The sequence below is a fragment of the Candoia aspera genome, chromosome 16 (assembly GCF_035149785.1).
Source record: "Candoia aspera isolate rCanAsp1 chromosome 16, rCanAsp1.hap2, whole genome shotgun sequence".
NCBI lineage: Eukaryota > Metazoa > Chordata > Lepidosauria > Squamata > Boidae > Candoia > Candoia aspera.
The window spans coordinates 10,034,546-10,053,510 of record NC_086168.1 but is presented as its reverse complement, the minus strand read 5'-3'; the positions used below and the strand labels follow the sequence as shown (position 1 = coordinate 10,053,510).

General features: G+C 47.4%; 1 protein-coding gene across 3 annotated transcripts in view; it reads left to right on the top strand.

The window, feature by feature from the left end:
- Positions 1 to 18,630, top strand: part of CDK5RAP2 (CDK5 regulatory subunit associated protein 2) — a 61,777-nt gene extending 43,147 nt beyond the window's left edge. For 2 of the 3 annotated variants that reach the window (XM_063316500.1, XM_063316499.1), the window contains exons 24-36: positions 697 to 923; positions 3,426 to 3,474; positions 3,808 to 3,926; positions 5,877 to 6,002; positions 7,595 to 7,711; positions 8,425 to 8,638; positions 9,068 to 9,189; positions 10,333 to 10,581; positions 11,839 to 12,074; positions 13,281 to 13,415; positions 14,460 to 14,598; positions 16,583 to 16,629; positions 17,505 to 18,630. In XM_063316500.1, coding sequence (XP_063172570.1) covers positions 697 to 923; positions 3,426 to 3,474; positions 3,808 to 3,926; positions 5,877 to 6,002; positions 7,595 to 7,711; positions 8,425 to 8,638; positions 9,068 to 9,189; positions 10,333 to 10,581; positions 11,839 to 12,074; positions 13,281 to 13,415; positions 14,460 to 14,598; positions 16,583 to 16,629; positions 17,505 to 17,561 — 1,837 coding nt within the window. In that variant the 3' untranslated portion in view covers positions 17,562 to 18,630. The remainder of the gene's footprint in view (positions 1 to 696; positions 924 to 3,425; positions 3,475 to 3,807; positions 3,927 to 5,876; positions 6,003 to 7,594; positions 7,712 to 8,424; positions 8,639 to 9,067; positions 9,190 to 10,332; positions 10,582 to 11,838; positions 12,075 to 13,280; positions 13,416 to 14,459; positions 14,599 to 16,582; positions 16,630 to 17,504) is intronic. The other variant, XM_063316501.1, reaches the window with a different exon arrangement.
- Positions 18,631 to 18,965: the final 335 nt, after the last annotated feature.

The following is an 18,965-nucleotide window of genomic DNA, read 5'->3' as shown; positions in this document are numbered from 1 at the left end:
CAAAATAATTGCTTCTAATCTCCAGAGGGCTGGCTGGCGCATCTTTTGTGCCAGCGTGAAAACTCAGAAACTCTGTTGCCCGTGGCTGCGTTTTGGGGAGGGGGAGAGGACACTAGCTACCAACAATCCATCTATCCAGTTTATTCCCGTTAGGCTTTTTCTTTCTTGGTATGCAGTATCTTCCAATGGTGGAAAATCAGAATTTTATTAGCACTTGTCACAGCACAAGATAGGAGCGGGGAAAGAACTCAGCCCCCTGTCTCTGTAGATGAAGTACAGAAATGTATCAAAGAGGTAAGGGAATGGAAAGCTCATCCCGAACCACAGCGTGAAACCTTTCTCAATTTATTTCTGTGTTAAAGCACATTTGGTTAGGTTTGCATTAGCCAAGCTGATCTGAGAAGTGAAAATGGGTTTGGAAACAAAAAGTGTCATCTTCCGTAACAGGTGTCGAGCTCTTGAGCATCCCCATCTCTGAACAATCGATACAGGAAGAAAAGGGCATCAAATGCTTGGCATGATCAATTCAAGGATTTGTTGTTGTTATTTTTATTTTTGGTCTAACTTTGCAGAGAGCACTCAAACACCCCCTGGTAATTCTGGAAGGGGTGAAATCTGAATTTTGATTTCCCTGCCAAGCAGTTGCAGGGAATGTTGGGAGGGGTGTTTTAGAAAGCTGCAGCTTCTGTTTTGCAGGCAAGATTTCTCCATCTGCCCATTGGCGCATGAACAGTCCCGCCAGCGAATCCACGAGAGCCACAGCATTTGTGCCACCTACCGCCAACACCTGTCCAACCTGATCCGAGCTTTTGAGGAGCTCCTGCGGGACAGCGAAGTGGATTATTATGTGGCCGAGAGCTTTCGGGAGCAGCTCAACCAGAGCGCCCAGCTGTTTGAGAGGCTGGAGCACCAGTGTCTCTATGGTGAGTAGCTGTCACCTTCTTGATTTTGTGCCATCATAGCTTTTCTGATTTTCCTGAAGGAGTTTTGCTGGTGGTGGTGTCCATCCCCTGAGACAGTGCTGTGATTTTTCTCTCCAAGCTCCATCGCACCCCATCATGACTTTTTCCTGTTCCTACCATCCTGTTTCCCTCTCCTGTCTTGAAAGGGAACTAACTTCCTGTTGATTGAGAAAGGAGGAGAAGGCCAGTGGTCAATTTACACCTTGGCTCCCAACCCTGTGCTTTTGTCTTCCCCAACCTGATGCCGTTTAGAGACATCGAACTACAGTTCCTACCATCCTGAGCCAGCAGGGCGGTGTCAGGCTGCCTGGAAACAATGAGAGGCATACCGTGGGATAACTAGAGGAATCTGCAGTTCCTATTTCTTTAGAAGCAAACCACATTCAATTCCACATGCGCTGGATTGTAGCGTCACCCACAGCATAATGCCAGTTACTTTTTCCCTTTAAGTTCCACATTCTTCCTGTTTTTCGGTCTTGGCCCCACCCTTTCTCCTTGTTTGGTGGGCATCTCTTCCACGGGTGCAGCAGGGCAGCACATCTGCAGATGAAGGACGTTCATGCCAGACCTTCTGGGATAGAACAAAGGTGGTGGTGGGAGTCTGCACGTCACCTGTGGCCTCCAAGCCCTGCTGCTGTTGTGGCCCTTGAGCCCACCCCAGCTTGCATGGTTGCAATTCAGCCACCAGCCATGTTACTGTAGAAAGGAAGGCCGAGGAAGGAATGCCTTGAGCCATCCAAGAGGTTAGTAAAATCTCTCAAAATGCAGAACAGAGCCCAAATGTTCTGATCCTGGGGCTTCGGTTGATGTTATTAAGCACTATTGTGCCCCCGGAGCTCCTGGCTATCCAAAAAAGCTGCTTAAGGAAAAGAATCACAGCCCTGGCCGCAGAAAGATCTCCCAGATTAGCAAGCTGGTCTAATGTCAGTTTTGTTGTGGATCCCAAGACGTTTTCATCTGAGAGACAATACGACGGGTTGCGGTTTGTAACCGGCTCTCAAAAGACCGAGTAGATTCAATTATGGTACATCCTTCTTTTGTTGTTGTTTCAGCTTTTGCATTGGAAATCAGTCTCTCCAGCAAATCAACATTAAAATGCCTTTCTGTTCAAATCAGCAGATGGTATCATATATACTAATGAAGCAGCTGACAACGGAGACAATTCAATATATCTTGGCACAAGAGAGTTGCATTGAATCACAGTTAAAAATAAAACTGAATTTTTAACTGAATCGCAGTTAAAAATAAAAATCAGGCCTGGAGCTGAATGTTGGATGGGGCCTTGTCCACTGGTTGGTGAATGGCTGCTGGTTGGGGCAATTTGGGCTTTCCTGGGCTTTTCCGTCTGCCTCCACCATTTCTTTTAACGTTTTTGTTCTAAGCAAGGAGGCGATTTTACCGAAGCAATTTCAGGAGTCCAGTTCTTGTTTCCGGTACTCCCCAGCTCAGCCGTTCTTTTTAACACTCAACCACAATTTGCGGAAAACACGGGCTTCTGCAAGGGATGATTTTGTTGCCTCCTGGAAGAGCGAAACGCAAAGAAATCTCCTAGTACAAAAACGAAATCCTGGAAAAATTCAGCGTGGGGAGAAAACTCGGGGGAACAGTGAATGCACAAAAAGGCCATGTTTCCCCTCTCTGAGTTCACCTCCCTGGAACAGCCTCTTCCCCTTCCAGGGGAAAAGATTTTCTGAAGTCTGGGCCAACTAGAAGAGTAGAAATGATCTGAGCCTGCAGAGGAATGTCTACTTTCTCCTTCCTTTGCCAAAATGCAAACTAAAGTCCAAGTTGCTCCTTCAAATCCTAGGAGCCACTAGGAGATGTCGGAGAACATCTACCTACTGTTTCATGCTATGCCAGGTTTTTGGAGGAGGCCAACTCTGCAAGTGTTGGTCCTGTCGGTAAGGAACGAGGCAGTCGCCTTATCCAAGGGCAGATGGTTTGTTCTTCTTACTTGGAATTGTCTATTCTCCCGGGGTTCTACCAGATAGAGAAGGTTCTTCCCTGTGATCTGCTCCCTCGCCCTTCTGACAGGAGATGGAACCTGGAGAGACAATGTGGCTGTCCATGCATAAAGTGTGCGCTCTGTCCCCTTTGCTTCCCAGACGTTGTTTCCTTGCTGAATGTCTTCTTTGAGCCTGGCCAAGCTCAGAACTAACAACTCAAGGATTCCCTGTCATAGTCTACCCAGGTTGGGCCACCTCCAGATCCATGGAGTTCACTCCCAGAATTTTCAACAACGGCTTCGACTGGGAACAGAAGTTGGACAAGCGTGCCCCGGGAATGGATTGCTGTCTATTGATGAATGTAATTCCTGAATGTTAGCTCTTTTTCACAGAACGTTGGGAGTGGTGGTTCTTTCTATGACTAGGATTCCAGGTTGGGTTCTCTTGGTAAATCCCTTTGGCAGACTGCTAGATTTTCCTGGCTAATTGTGATTATTTTTCCTTCCCTGCTTTTCAGGAGAGTCAGCAGATGATGAAATGACAAAACTTTGCAACCTTGCACAGAGGTAGGTGCTAGGATAGCTTCCAGTCACATTTCCTTCTGTCAGGGCCCTACCTTATTTTTAAATGTTGAGATGGAATTGCACATGGAGCACACATCAAGCCGAGTGCTCAGACCACTACACTGGAACTTGGGCATTTTGTTGAGATCTGCCAACAAAATTATCAATATGTAACTGCTATAGTGCCATTTGTTTAGCTTTTGGGGGGCGTTCGGTCCTTTCCTTGCTCAGGGCACCCCTTCCCTTGATGGTGCATCACGATAAAGCAGCTTTCCCTGGCGACGTGTGGACCTTCCAGTAAAATCTTTAAACCTTCCCCGTTTTCTTTTCTTGCAGCTTGTCTGGCTTTGAGATAGCCCAACAGCTGTCCTCTTTAGAAGTGCCCACTCAGAGAAAAGAAGAAGCGGAGAGTGGCAAGGGGAAACCAACTGCCACCCCAACCAAGTTTCCCCCAGGTAAACCTCCATCTGTCGGGCTGGTGCTCAGCCGTGCTGCAGAAGTGACAGTCCTGCGTGGTCAGCAGTCTGGACTTTGTCGTAAAACTTTGGGATTTCCTGCCATCAGATACGGGGATATGAGGAGTTTTCAAAAGGGACTGTATGAATTCATGGAGGGTTGGGCTCATTGGCAGTGACTGGTCTTGAGGCCTATAAAATATCTCCTCCAGTCTCAGGCCAAATGCTATTAGTATCATCCACCGGGTGAGGTGACCACCCTTTGGGCATATTTGTGAGTTTCTTGGATGCATCTGATTGGCCACTGAGTGATGCAGAATGTTAATCAGGTCCTTGGCCTGATCCAGCCTGGGGCATCTTCTTAGCTTCTGACGTGGCCTCCAAAGGCAGCTTTGGTTTGACTCTTGAAGGCTCAGCAATATGCTAAACATTCCACCCAGTAGTTTAACCTTCCATTCTGCCTGTGATTCAGTGGGTTTCTTTTTAACAAACACCTGCTCTAAAAAAGTGTCCACAAACTGCTAATCAAATCCTTAGCAGGCGATTATTAAATTCTATGGTTACCAGCTTAATAGAAACCAGTGTAGGGTTTCCTGCCCTGCATAATTGATGGAGGATTGACCTTGAAATGCACACCCTGTGCAATTGATGCCTTCAGGCTGGAATCTGGAGGCTCAGGTGAAAACGGGGCAGCTCTGAGAAGTATTCGGCAAAAGCCAGAGAAGTTTGGAGGGTGGGTGGGTAGAACAGGCCAAGCTGCCGAATGAAGCACATGTGGGGCTGAGTGGTTCCCGAGCAGTGCAGAAATGCATGGCAGGTGGAGCACAATCCATTGCTTCACACACTGCACCCTCAAAGGTACTTGAGCGCAACGGGGCAGAAGAACAGACGTCCCTGGTGCTTCATTTTAGGTGACGCATGAATCAAACGCATTGTCTCCTGGTGGAATTATTCTTTTATGCGGGGTCAACTGAATGCAGAGCATATTGCAAAGTAACGTGACGGAAACAGGAAGAGTCCCTTTAGATCCATTGGAATTCTGGATTTTCCAGCCAGCCCGGCTGGGAATGCTCGGGATGGGAGACCAATACTTTTGGAAGGTGGCAGTCTGGGATGGCTGATGACGAGTCTGCATTTCAAGGGCAGATCCTGGACTGAATTAAAAAGGAGGAGGTGGAAGAAGGATGCAGAAAGGATGCCCAAGGGAAGGGTTTCGTGGGATGAATTGGGTTATTATGGTCTGTGCAGATTTGTCTTAGTTCCTGATGAGAATCTGGAGAAAAGATTGGAAGGTTTTTCTTACACAGTTGTGCCCACCAGTTGAAATGTTTTATGTTAGATGATTTTTATTTTTTTTTTGGTACCCCATAATTCATGAGTTCGGTAAGTAGCTAAGCTTGGAAACAGACTGCTTTGGTCATGTTGAACTCCTTCTCTAGAGGAATTTTAATAGCAACTAATACTGATCGGCTTCAGCTGCCTTTCTGCAGTCATCTTGCTCTGTCTCTTAACCCAGCTTTGTTTAATATATTTTCTTCCTTGGTTTTATATGCCACTTCAATCCAAAGACTCTAAGTGGCTCCACTTCTTCATTTACTAGCAATTCTCCTAAGGCTCCGATAAGGCTCCAGGCAGTTTTCTCCCGCCTCCTGGCCTCCATCCTGATTAGTTGGTGCTTTTTCTTCTGAAGGGAGGTGGCATCAAAGAAAGGACCTGCTTGAGCAGAAGGTTTTTTAGGTGGTCAAGATGAAGTTGGGTCTGTTGCACGAAGCACTTCAGGAACGTCAGGGTTGTCCCACATGGCCTGGGGGGTGATGGTACTGTTTTTGAAGGTTTCCTCCCAATATCTGGAGGGCCACAACTGGTCATCGAGGATCTGCAGCACCCTTAACTCACCATGCTACCCCCACCCCCCTAAGCTGATCCAGCCAATCTCTGGAATTTCTTCAGAGCTGCTGATGGAGCATCTCCAAGAAATACGCCTGCTGAGGCACCGGCTAGAAGAATCCATCAAAACCAACAACCAGCTGAGAAAGCAGCTTGAGCAACAGATCTCGGATCCTGTCCCAGACCAAGGTAAAACGTTTTGATGTACAAGTCCCCAGAGGCACGTGGCATCTCCTCCAGTGGCAGGCTGCTGCTCACAGGTGCCGGCTTTACACCTTTAGTGCTCCCCACCACCCCACACAAGTCATCCAGAGGACACCAGCTTTAGAGAAGTGGATCTAAGACACATTTGCTATTGCCTATCAAGTGGTTGTGAAGATTGACCATGTTCTCCCAAGCTAGTAAGGCATAGTTCCAGCCTTTCTTCCTTCATCACAGGTTACCTGGTTTACTGCACCCTCCCTGCTCCAGCACACATGAGAACACGCCTCCTTCATACTCTCATTTTAATCCTGCTCCTTCTGAGTTGCAGGTTTCTTGAATCAATGGGCCATCCATTTGGGGGGTTTCAGGCTAATACTGTATAGAAATGGCATTCCATCCCCGGAGTCACGATGGCAAAGCGTATCCCTGATTTGGGTTGTGAAGTAGTCACACCCAGCTGGAGAAGGCGGCCATGCTCACCAGAGGATTGCATCTTCAGTGGCTCCTGCAGTGTTAAGGCTTCATCATGTTTTGGTGGATGGATGCCTGTTCATGCGGGAAATAGACATTAGCTCCAGATTTTCAGATCCATCTTTCTGCTACTTTAGCAAATGCATCACCTCCTGATAGGAATACAAAATGGAGAGGAAAAGGGACAGGACGTTGGCTAGTGACAGGAGGGGGATCTTCCCAGTTCTGGACGAGAGGGACGTTTTTGCACGGCTCCTGTGCCTCTTTGTAAACCCAAAAGCAGTATGTGGGTAAAGATCCCAGAAACGCATGGGGTTCAACTTCTCTTTCTCCCCGTCCCCATCATTTGATTTAGTTCCCCTGTGATAGAGAAGGATGGACCACTTCGGGCTTGGCTTCTGTCTCTCTTGGTTTCCCATATCAGAGAAGGTTGCATCCTGAAAGAGGGGGGAGGTTTTTTGCATCCCTATACTATCTGTGGTGCAGATGGCAATTTATGGAGCCAACGTGCCTGTGTTTGCATTTTGGCTGGACCAGCCCCACCCCCCCATCTAAAGTAGCCTATATTGTTTTGGCTCTGCTGAAACTGCCATCTTGCAGAAGTGGCCTCAGTACAGCCCCCTCTGAGGGCCCCCCCCAAGCTCCTGTTGAGACAGCTGTAATCCCGTGTCAGCAGAGAGCCCAAATGCCAGCCGCCAAGCATGAAACCAACACCCTTCTTCCTTTTTTTTTCTTTCTAAAAAAGCAATTTACTGGGGTGTTGAAAATGACAGCAAAGCTGTCTGTTCACAGTCTCTGGCTGGCAGCCCAGGATAAACATGGCAGCATCATCCCCCACCGCCATTATCGGCAAAGGATAATATGCGGTTTGGCTGATATTAGCTGGGGATCCAAAACGTGTTTGGGATGACTTGCTTGAAGTCCAGCTGGATTCCCTTCTGCGCTGTAGCAGGGATATCCTTCAGAATTTATAGGGGATAAATAGCCTTTGTAGCAGGTCTCTATTTTCCCCTCCCTGCTTTGTTTAAATTGTTCTTGTCTGGGAAAGCTTAATCTTTACTGACCCAGAGATGACTCCTAAATCATTTTTATGTATATATTTATAGATGTACTGACCGCTTGCATCCGTGGCTCAGAGCAGCTTAATTCCCTGACTCCTGAAATTCATTTCCTGAGGAAGCAGAACCAGGTTTTGAATGCAATGCTGGTAAAAGGATCCCAAGGTGAGATAAGGCACATGCTGTTAAAGGGAAAGGGCAAAAGCAGAGAGATGCCTGTTTTTGTTGTTGTTGTTTGTTTAAGTTGGAAAACAGTAAAAGCAATATTGGCAAAAAAATGCATGTTTTGGAGGAAAATGCATGCAATTCCATGTTGATTTTCATGTTTTGCATCAGTGACTTGGGGCAGACTGATGATCAGCTCTTGTAAACCTGAGACTGGAAATGGCTTGATCCATTTAACTCTGAGTTACACGGTGGAAAGAAACTTTTCTCTGCTCATAACTCTCTAGGCTATTGCAGGGGTTACATTTTTATCCTTTTATGCAAGTTGTCTTTTTAGCAGTACTACCAAAGAAAATTGGAAATGCTAAAGTCTCAAATGACAGATGAGCTTCCTGTCTGTTTGCTGGACGTATTTCTGTGTCTCACATTTAAAAACAAATCTCTAATTCCTAGGGCAGTGTTGCCTTCTAGATATGGAACACCTTGTCCCTTACAGTAAGCATAGCTCCATCTTGCCTGCATTTTGCAAAGCAGTGGGAACCATCCTATCCAAAGGACTTTCAGGATGGATGGCCACCCTGGATTGCATTTGTGATGTTATCACGTGTGCTTCCATGTTTTGTTTTTATTGCCTTGAATCACGAGAGGTGGGGTGGTGTGGAAGCACGGTAAGAAATGAAACAAAGTGACTAATGCAAATTGTGGACATTCAGAAGGACTTGAGATCCATCTTGCAGAGAAGCAAAAGGAAAATGAAATGCTGCGAGAATCCCTGTCTCAGAAGCACCTGGCCATTGAGTGCCTTCAGAAAGACCATGAGCATCTCAAGAAGGACAACGAGAAGTTGCGGGAACAAGTGGGAAAGCGAGAGGTTGAAAATGAGGGTCTGACCCATGAAATTTACAATGTCAGGAATGAACTGAACAGGTAATTCTGGTGTAGCTTAAATCCATGATGGGAAACCTCTAGAGAACTTCTACTTTGCAGGATGGGGATGGTGAACTTGTTGTTCCTCAGATGTTATTGAACAAAAACTCCCAATGTCCTTCCTCATTGGCTATGCCAAGAGGGCATTTGGACAGCCACAGCTTGCTCCCCTGTGGGGTTGAATTTTATACTCCTCAAGCATGAGAACTAAAGTTAGGATGCAATCAGTGCTGTGGACCTGTATGGACTTGAAGGCCAAACTGGATGAATAACCCCAGCATCGGCTTCCTTTATGGAAAATCAGGTTTCAGGGGAAAAGGTTTGAATGGGACTGCTCACGATAACGAGGGTGGTGTTAGTGTGGTCAGGTCGCCCCTTGCGATGCTGAATTCTAAACCCACACTGACTAGTTTGCTTGGGATGTCACAGGTTGCAGATGGAACTGTCCACCAAAGAGCATCAGCTGTCAGAGAGTGACAAATTGTTGTGCTCGCTGCGAGTGGAACTCAAGGTGTACGAAAAGTTAGACGAAGCTCTCCAGAATGAAAAAGGTAAATGGACAGATGCGAACCAAAGACTGTTAAGTTTGTCTTCAGTGAGTTAGTTCAGAAGGCTATTAGAACATGGTGTTAGAGTTTCTTTCAAGTGCTTGACCATCCCTAATGGCTTGGGTCAGGGGACATGAGGCAGACAACTTCTGGCAGGCTGGTGTTTTAATAGGCCCTCTTTCTCCATCCTTTGGTGCACATTCAAGTCCCTATCAATTTAGAACAGCCCATAGAGGAGGGCATGATCTCACGGTAAATAGCCACATCATCATGGAGGGCCAGAGAGCAAGGCAGAAGTAAAGGTATCTTTCCTCCGAGCCCTTGGTGAATTTCATGGAGGAGCAGGGAACAAGATCTGGATTTTCCCCCAAATGAAGCCTGTTCAATTACTCACCCTGGAGAACTCTCCAGAGTTTTAGGAGGAGAAAAAGAGGTATGGCTCATCCTGATGTGAAACCGTTACTCTGAGGTCTGCAACTTTTAATACATCATGTGTTACTCCACGTTCTGCAATCGCTGGTGGGGTTTTGCTAGCTCATGAACTTTTGCAAGATTGAAGTGGATTTTTTTTTAATGGAGTAGGGCATTGGAGAACATGTTGGTGGCCTCTGGCGTAAAATCTGCTGCTTGCCCGATTCAGAAGATTTGAGTGCCTTGATTTCAATGATAAGGGGATGTCCAGGTTTCAAGAATGAAGCTGCCTTTATTCGTAGCCTCTGTTCTCACGCTCCAGTTCAGTGTCTCATAATTAAGACATTTTCTTATTGTTATTTAATCTTCTGCTGGATTCTCTTCTCACCACACTTTCAAACGTCCTTCAGAATTTATAAATCTCCTTCACTCCGGTCCTTTAATATATGTAATTTTGCTTTGGGTATGCAACATTAGCTTTTATAGTCAAAGTGAAAAATAATTTTTGGCTCTTATGAAATCTTTGGGGAATAGAAGCAATTACCAGAGAGGGTTATGCGTGCACACGCACACACACGTGTGCTTGCGTGCACACTTTTTGTTGCCTGTAAAATCATTATCTACCTGCTCTTCGGAGTTGGCTCAGTATCTGGCTTAGTCAGCATTTTAATAACAGCTATTTTAATTGTAACAGTAATGATTTCTTTCCTTAAAAAAAACAACTAAAACCTTCAGAACGCAGCCAGAACAGAGCAGATGAATGTTGGAAAGATCAGAATCCGCTCCTTGACTTGAGGGAACTGTTGGCGGAAATACAGAACCTGAGGACGCAGCTTGAGCACAGCATCAAGGCAAACCAGATGTTGCATGAAAAGGTCGAAGAACAGCTGCGCAGAGGAAAGGCGGAGAAGAGCTGCTCAGGGCCTGCCATGCAGATCAGCTACCTTTTCAGTCGGGAGTCACACCACCAGACCGGGCTCAACGGTAGGGACAAGCACTCAGGCATGCCTGTTTTGGTTTGAAAAGGTCCCCTCAGATCAAAGCCACCACTGAAATGAGCATTCCCACGAGCTGGGCAGGAGGTGTTACCCATCACTCCGACCTGCAGGGCGTGTGAGATTTGGGGTGGGCGAGGCTCATAAGGGCTGCCACTGCTTGAGCTGGGAGTGATTGTGAAAGGGGGTTCATGCTGTCCCTTAAGGTACCGCTTGGGGTTATTTCTAGTTACGTAGCAGCTTGGTATGATCAATAGGTGGGAAGTCATCCTGTCCTCTTGCATCTGCTTTTCCCTTTCCCCCCCTTCTCTAAGCTATATTTTGCTCAAGGAAATTGGCAGAGGAGCTGCCCTCCAAGCAGTTTTGTTTCCCCCCAAAGTAGACCGAGCCTCTTTTAATTTTGGAAGAATTCAGCGGGTGCATGCAAGGTGGTTAGATGGTTTTGGGGGGCAAGCTGTAGACTGATTGAGTTCATGTAGTGTTTACCCTTCCTTGGTAATTCAGAATTTTGAAAGCTGCTCCTTGGATTGGATTTTTCTGTGGGGGAGATACCTCAGAAACCTCCAACTGTTGCCTCTTTAAGCAAAAATGGTGGCAGTGAAGCCCAGCTTGCAGCCTTTACCATAAGGGAAAAGTGTTGCGTTCCATTTCTGTAAACTTTACCTTATCTGAATAGCTTATTTAAGGCAAGAGTGTTGGCTGTGTGTTACTTGGGAATGATCAATATGTATTCTGGATGTCTGTGAGTAAATCAGTGCAATATATTTTGTGCCCTAAAGGGACATTCTCCTACTTCCCCCTCCCCCGCATCACTGTTAAGTCAAGGGTTCTGACCATTTAAAGCTTAAGGGAAGACAGAAATATCTGCATGCCATGCAAATCTGAATTGGAAGGGAACATCTAGTGCCACAGAACATAATGTATGTCCCTTAGCTCACTTACAGAATAAATATTCCCACTTTGATGGCTAGCTTCATCTTCTACTTTTGACCTTGTTGAGCACAGCTGAAAAAATACCTAGATGAAACAAGCCGTCTTAAAGCAATGCAAAAATAGGAGAGGGGCTGTCTTTCAACCAGCAGAGAAGGAGTAGTGAAAATGTATGGGGCAGAGGTTAACAATCTAGGAGCTAGAAAAGTCTCCACACCCCCCCCCCCCCCCCGTGTGCAGGAAGGGTATTGATCGTCACCTGTAGATGATGTCCAGATGGATGGTATCTAATCAACAACCTCTCCGATATCTGCAGAGTTAAGTTGCAGCACCTTGGACAGTTCCTCCCATTGCAGCTTGTTTGCCAGTAAGACCCATGAGATTTGCCCCATCCCCAGTCACTGCGTGTGGGCAGACAAAAACGGCCAACATATTCTTGGCTTGATCGAAGATTACAACTGTCTACGGAAGCAGGTCACAGAAGGGCTGAAGTGGTTGTCTGACCTGGAGCTTCCTCTGAAAGAGGCAGCAGCTCTGGATTCTGCAGTGACAGTAAGTGGCATGGCTGAGAACCTGAACGGGTGTGTTGGTTATGGAACCAGAGATTCCTAGAAGAGAGGAGGACAGAGTGTAAGGTGGCAGTGGTCCAGGAGATTTTTCCATAGCAGGGAGGAAGGGCACAGCAAGTTGCTCTTTTTCCAGCAGATCAGTGGAACCAGGCTCATATCTTCCTTGCCCTGATGCTCTTCCTAGAAGGCGGTAGGAGCAGTTCTCCAGAAATCTTTGATTCCACAAGCCAAGGAGCACTTTCAGCAATGCAGCAGTTCTTATTTGGAGCTGAGTATTTTTCAGGAAGGAAGCAAGAAACATCCTCCAACTGCTCTGGGTTGTAGTCCTACCAGTCAGGACCTTGGGGTCCTACGCCCCAAGAGAACCCTACCTTTGCTTACAGAAAGTTCCAAGGTTGGTCCATGGAACTCCCAGTAAAAAAAGATGCCCAGAACTGAGGCAAGAAAAGTGAGATGAAAAATAGAAGCTGCATGCCTGCTATGCAGTTCATTATTTCATTTGGGTAGCCCACAGCAGACTCTTCCCAGCAGGTGACTCGCATCAAATCAAATCCTTTTTCAAAGGGACGTGCATCAAAACCAGAACATTTCTAGCTACTGTAAGAGGAAGCCCCCCACCCCAAGTCTTGGCCACGCTCAGTCTCTCCGGCTTATGTTCTCTCTTGTTGAGTCCCTGCCCATTTCTCACTTTGGCAGCTCCTTTCATTTGCTTCCTCGTCTGTCTGCCGAGGAAAACATTTTGCCTTGACCCCCCGATAGTTAGCTCACCATTAAATGGAAGAGTTTCAAGGGCCTGCTAAGGGAGAAGCATCTGTATTGCCAAAATTGAAGTCGGGAATCATTTGCCTTTCAAATGGCAAGACGAGTAATGCAAAGCGGGGGGAATGGAGGGAATTTTTCCAAGAGCCACAGAGAGCCTAGTAAATGTAACCCATTATTAATTATCATTATTGATTAGGCTGCATCCCTGCTCCTCCAATACCACCCCCCTTCTTGAATAATGCATAACTTTGCTGCCTTTTTGACTGAATAAATTAGTTTTGCCCGACTCACAATATTCACGCTCATCAGCCCAAAACGGAAAATTGTAGCAAATTGGATTTGTGCCATTAATTCAAGCTGACGTGTTTGTTTTTTAAGGATTAAAAATCTTTCTCATCTTCGCTTCTTTCTCCAAATTCTACCCCAGGCCCCTCTGAGCAGCTTGTCTGCCACCTTCAGGGCTGTCCAGCAGAACTTGGAGGAAGCTGCCCGCCTGTTGAACCTCCTCTGGAGAGTCTCCCTGCCGATGAAAGTGGTCCATGCTGCTGCTTACTCACTTCAGGTTAGGATCTGGGCATGTAGGAACCGGGAAGGGCGGCTTCTCAAGCGTCCAAAAAGCTGGAGAGAGGGCAACTCTCTCCTTCTCACAGTGCTGTGACTCGGGGTCTTCCTTTGAAGATAACCCCGGGTCATGCTGGGCTGATAGAAGGAAACCTCTCTTTAACCTGTAGTTAAAGGACTTGCTGCCATCAGATGCGGCGAAGGCCAGTTGAAAAGGCTTTGCAAGGGAGGGGATGACCATTTCCATCAGCTGTTACTGCTTCAGCAGAGTGCTGGGCAGAACTTCACTGGTAAACTCAGCGTCCTGTGGAAGTGGTGGGTTGAAAGCAGAGACTTGACAGCCATCCATCAGGGACGCTCGGCTTACGAAGTTGGTCCTGAGATCTTCAAAAGCCTCTTCCAGTTCTCAGGCTTGGTGATTTGTTATAAATCATTATTAAACTTCTGATCAACCCAGGAACTGAAGAACTCTAGGTAGCTCGCAGGGACCGATAAAATGCAGTTTCAAAATAGGACGGGAAAAATATAAAATGCAGACAAGCCACTGTCCCTGTGAACACTTAAAACTGAATGAGGCTCTAAACCTAGAGGCACGCTTGGATGGATATGGGTTTTATACCCATCTTGATGGTTGTGCGCACTGTCAGAATAGAAGCCGTCAAGCTGTAAATAGCAGCTGCTTAGGAGGAATGGTGGAAGAGGGCAGCTGCCTTTTTAACATGCTTAGGAATTTCTTCAGTGAGTGAGCCAGGACAGCGAATGCTGGCCGAACCAGACTGAGGTCTCTTAATTTTTTTATCCCTCTGCTTTGGCTACCCAGATGGGAGGTGGGTAGACTGCAGTTACTTAAGCATTTTAATGCAGGTGGATTCCCACCAAAGCAAGCCCCAGGGGTTGAGGGAGAAGCTGGGGCACATTCCAGGCCAGGAAGAGGGACATGTGCGCAGCATTCTCATATGCAGCCATGGTTGCTTCTGGCCCAGTATCAGGAAGCCCACGCCAGTCATTTGGAGGAGGACCATTAACCCTTCTCCTTGCCCTGCAGGATGAAAACCTGAAGTCTGAACTCTACAGGCTCCGTCGGAAACTGGCCGAACAGGAGAAGCAGCTGCACAGCATGGCCAAGCGCCTGTACTCCACCAACCGGCTAAAAGAAAACATGGAGAGGGTCATCATCAATCAGTGTGAGTGGGTGCCTTCCCTCTTCCCTGCTCCTTGTCCTGCTGAGAGCTTCTCCTTGGCCTCTGTGGGGACAGAAGGCTGAACTAGATCAGCTCCTGGTCCAACCCAGCACCTTTCCCCTTCTCTTCTTTCCAAACCCCAGCTTCGTTTCTGGCTCCAAGTGGCAAGCTAGATCTCAGCTGGGGAAGCGGGTGGGAAGTTTACTTGCTACACCATCAACACAAGCTCTACTTCGGCAACGCTCAACTTAAAGTTGGGAGCGTTGCCAGGATCCCTGTGAAGCCTTGACAAGCTTGAGCACAGATCCTAAAGCCCACCTTCCCTCTCTCCCTCCCTCCCCCGGCCAGGTTGTCATCAAACTGGAGCTTTCAGGCTGTGGTTACACAGGAGAGCTTACCTAACCTCACTTTGGAATTAACCCTTTTCTGACATTGCACAACACACTGAAAAAGAAACACGCCAACTGGGTCAATTTTACCTAACACACTAAGCTAAGCCCAAGGTTAACCATAATGAAGGTTACAAGTGGTGCTTTGCCTAACTGACTCAGCTAAGGGTCAGACCTGTAGGGAATGAAGGGGAGACTATTAATTACATGGAGTAGTATTCATCAGTATGGTATTAATGACACCTAATTGCAAATTAAGTCCTAACTTAGATGCTCTCCTGGCCCTGTTTTTTCAAGGGCAGCCCTCAGCACATTATTCCTGGGCTAAGCACAGCCCACAGCCTTGGGGGATCTATGAGCCTGGCTCCTTAGCTTGGGTGCCCGGGTGACCCAGAGACCCTCTTGAACTGGCAGAGACTGATGCACACACTTTGCTGATGCTGCCTCCCAGAGAGCAGACACTTGGACCCCACCATCAAATCCAACCCCCCCTCTTCTTTTTAACCAGATGCCCTAGGAAGGCTCACCTGCTGCAGTACGGAGGCAGGGGTCACCTTGGGGAGAGCTGCCACTGGAATTGCCCAAGATAAAAGTCCCCTTCCCCACCCCCCATCAATTGCCTTGAGTCACTGATGAAGCTGAATCTGTTTTCATTGGCATTTGATGGAAGTGGGTTGTGTGTCCTTACAGGCAGAAGTAAATCAGTACATAGGTAACTTGGATATGCAGTGTGCACATTTGTTCTGATGTGGGAGCATCAAGGTGTGCATATATATGTCTGTGAGAGTGCAGAAGAGCCCCCCTTTAAAAAAAAAAAACCTGGTCCACAGCTGAGGAAGACCCCACCGCCTTTCCTTCACTTGCTGCCTTTTGATGAAGGGGCTCGGCAGCTGAGAACTGGCCGGCAGGGCTGGTGTGTGTGAAGGCGTAATTAATCTAGCCTTGAAAATGCCAGATTAGCTTCCTCCCCAAAAGGGGCAGGAAACAGGCCCGAGAAATGTCACACGCTGTTCATGCCGCCACAGCCAAGCTGTGCTTTGACGTCGGGTTATTGCAGTCAAAACCCTCACAAATACACCTTTTTTTAAAGGTTACCACGCAGCCTTCGCACGAGGATCATCATTTATAGCTCTGCCCCCTCCCCCTCCCAAGAAGTTTTTAACAAATGAGTCAGTTTTCGTGCCTGTGTTTAGTTTTGTCCCCAGGCTGGGACTGGAGCCAGGAGATTCCCCTAAAAAAGTGCTTTGTGTTATTGGTTTTGCATAACCATTCGACAGTTTGAAGAGGGGGGAGACAACACAATGTGATTTAGAGCCACCTTGCCCAATCTAGCATCCTCCAGGGAGCCTGGATCCTACCCCATCATCCCTAGTCATGGTGGGGTGCTCCTGGCTGGGCATAAGGGACGTTGAGTCCAACCAGCATTTGAGATGCGTCCGGTTGGGAATCTGGAACATGCCTGCTGATGCCTCCAGAGCATATTTTGCAAGGCTTAGCTTCCAAGCAACGTTTTTCTTACCAAAGGCCATTACTGCTGCTAGAAGCCTTGGGGAAATGCGCAGTCTCAAGCCAATCCAATGCTTTCTTTCCCTTTGCAGTGGCGTTAACACACGATGTTTTAAAAAAAGCCAGAGGAAATCTTGAAGTAAGTAGAAATACCCCCCCCCCCCAAATCTCCTATAATCAGGCCTCGATTGACTTTTTTCCTTCCTACCGGTTCATTTTCTATAAGCCATGTGGCCTCACTAATCACCCATCTTGCAAAAAACAAAACAAAACAAAACTGGCAGTTTGGATCTGGAGAACTGTTTGGCAACTCCCATGTTGGGAAGATGCTTCAGATTCTCCCCATTCAACTGAACCATGGGCCTCGGTATTCTGGTCACGGAAATGGGTCCATAATTGGTCAATTTCTGATTAGTCTGTAATGGCGACAGTTGTAAACTGGCTCAGCCTTCCAGGTCCTCATGCCTGCCGTCTTTTCTGCCCCCTTCTTTGGCGGTCATTCCGCATCAACGCAGGGCGGGTCTTTCAGCCCATCAGTCAAATCACCAACTCTGGCAAGAAGAGAAGACAGAACAGGGGGGGTGGGGAGAGGAAGCTGTTACAGAGTCCCTTGGACTAGACTTCTAGGGGCTGGTATGCTCAAAAACTAGCATGCCAGAAAGATCAAAGCTTAGAAATCTAGCCCATCAGGAAAAAGCAATGCTTTTTTCATATTTTCGCTGATTTTTTATGCAGGTTTGCCTTTCCTGTACAGGAACTCCCTGGGACAGCCCCATCCCTGTTTGGGGTGGAGCTGTTTATGGGCAGGGTTCTCAAGCCTGAGATGGGAAAGCTTGTCTTCTCCTGGACAAGCTAGATTTCTGGGCACGGGGAATTTTTCCACACGGAGGCACAACTTGCCATAGGATACCCAACTCTTGCAGTCCAAAATGCAACACGGAGGACAGAGCTTATCTGGCCCCAGTTGCAGCCGCGATTGCGCCTGTTAATGCCAAGCCCTGCTTTATTCCCTAGGTCCAGCCGCCTGAAAACAAGGTCATCCCTCCCAGCCTCATCAAGAAAAGGGTTTAGTGAAGGCTCCAGTCCCCACAATAAAGGCCATTTTTCCTTTGCTGAGCCGAAGCTTGTGACTACTTCTTTACATCCACAGCCTTAAGATTTCTCTCACTTCCACCCTGTCACTCCAGTGTTTTCCAACCCGATGCCTTTGGGACGCCCAGACTGTAACGTCTGTCTTCACCGGCCCTGAGGCTGGGAAGCGGTACCATTTTCCTCTCCGGCTTCCTCTGGCTGGGCCAGCCTCGGCACGGGGAAGAAGAAGTGGCAGGCTGGTTTCGTTCTGTTAAAGGGGGGTGCTGTGTGTGTTAACGGCAGGGATCACAGGGCAGAAGCCCGATCGGCTGCCAGTGCGACGAAATGGCAACAAAGGCTGAGTTAATTGAGTTTTGGCTGAGTTTTTGGAGTGCGGGAAGCTTGCAAGGGTGTGCGTGCGTGCATGCACACACCCAGAATAAAAAGCATTGTGATTATTTGCTTGAAGGCCTTGGCTGAAAGCTACCTGATGCAGCTTGCCGGATTTTAATCTAGATCATCCCAGCCACCCAAGACACCACCATGAAATGAAAACGAAATCGAGACATTTGTTTGCAGAGCAACAGCAAGTTGCTCTAACACCTCCCCCCCCCACCTTAATGGCAGAATCCTGCATCTTTCCTTGGAAGCCCAGGTGAAGGGGTAGAGCCATTTCAGCTGCAAGAATTGGCTGGTTTACTCCTGACCACATTTGGAAAGGTCACCTGTTGAGTGAGGAGGAAGGGAGATGTTTGTTTCTGGCATCCCTTTCAGGTGGCAGCATCCCTGCTGACCTCAGTGGATTGTGGGTAGGGCTTTTCCTCCCCTAAACTGCATAGGATACTCTGCTCCCCACTTTCTGGGCAGAGCAACTGCATTCAGATTGCTGCTCCCCATCTTCTCCTTGGACAGTGTGCAACTTTACCAAGTTTCCCATGGACTGGAAAAATAGGCACAAGGATGAGGAGACATCCTTCTTTAGATGTCCTCCTTCCCAAACTGGAGAGCAGATTCCAGTTGGGTTTTAAGATGTTGTCCTTTGAAAAGGCACAGAGCACCCCCTCCCATCTTCCCAGATAGCACAGTTGAAACTTGGGAGCAACATCAGGACCCCTTTTTACCTGACTCAAAGCAACAGGAACCAAACTCCTCCAAAACAAGGGCAGAAGGTCCAAAGATTCCTGGTCCCTCTCCGGCGATCACCTCATGTGGTCGTCATGTCCTTGCTAAGCTGTTAAAAAAAGTAATTAGAAGTGTGATTCCCATTTTAAAAAATGCCGTAGTTTGTCGTGTAACATTCATTAAAAGCATTCTTGCATCTAAAAAAACCCTGTAGCCTATTTTAGGAAGCTTTTGTTCTCTGTGATACATTTCCTGTTTACATCAGGCTTCTGAATTACTGTT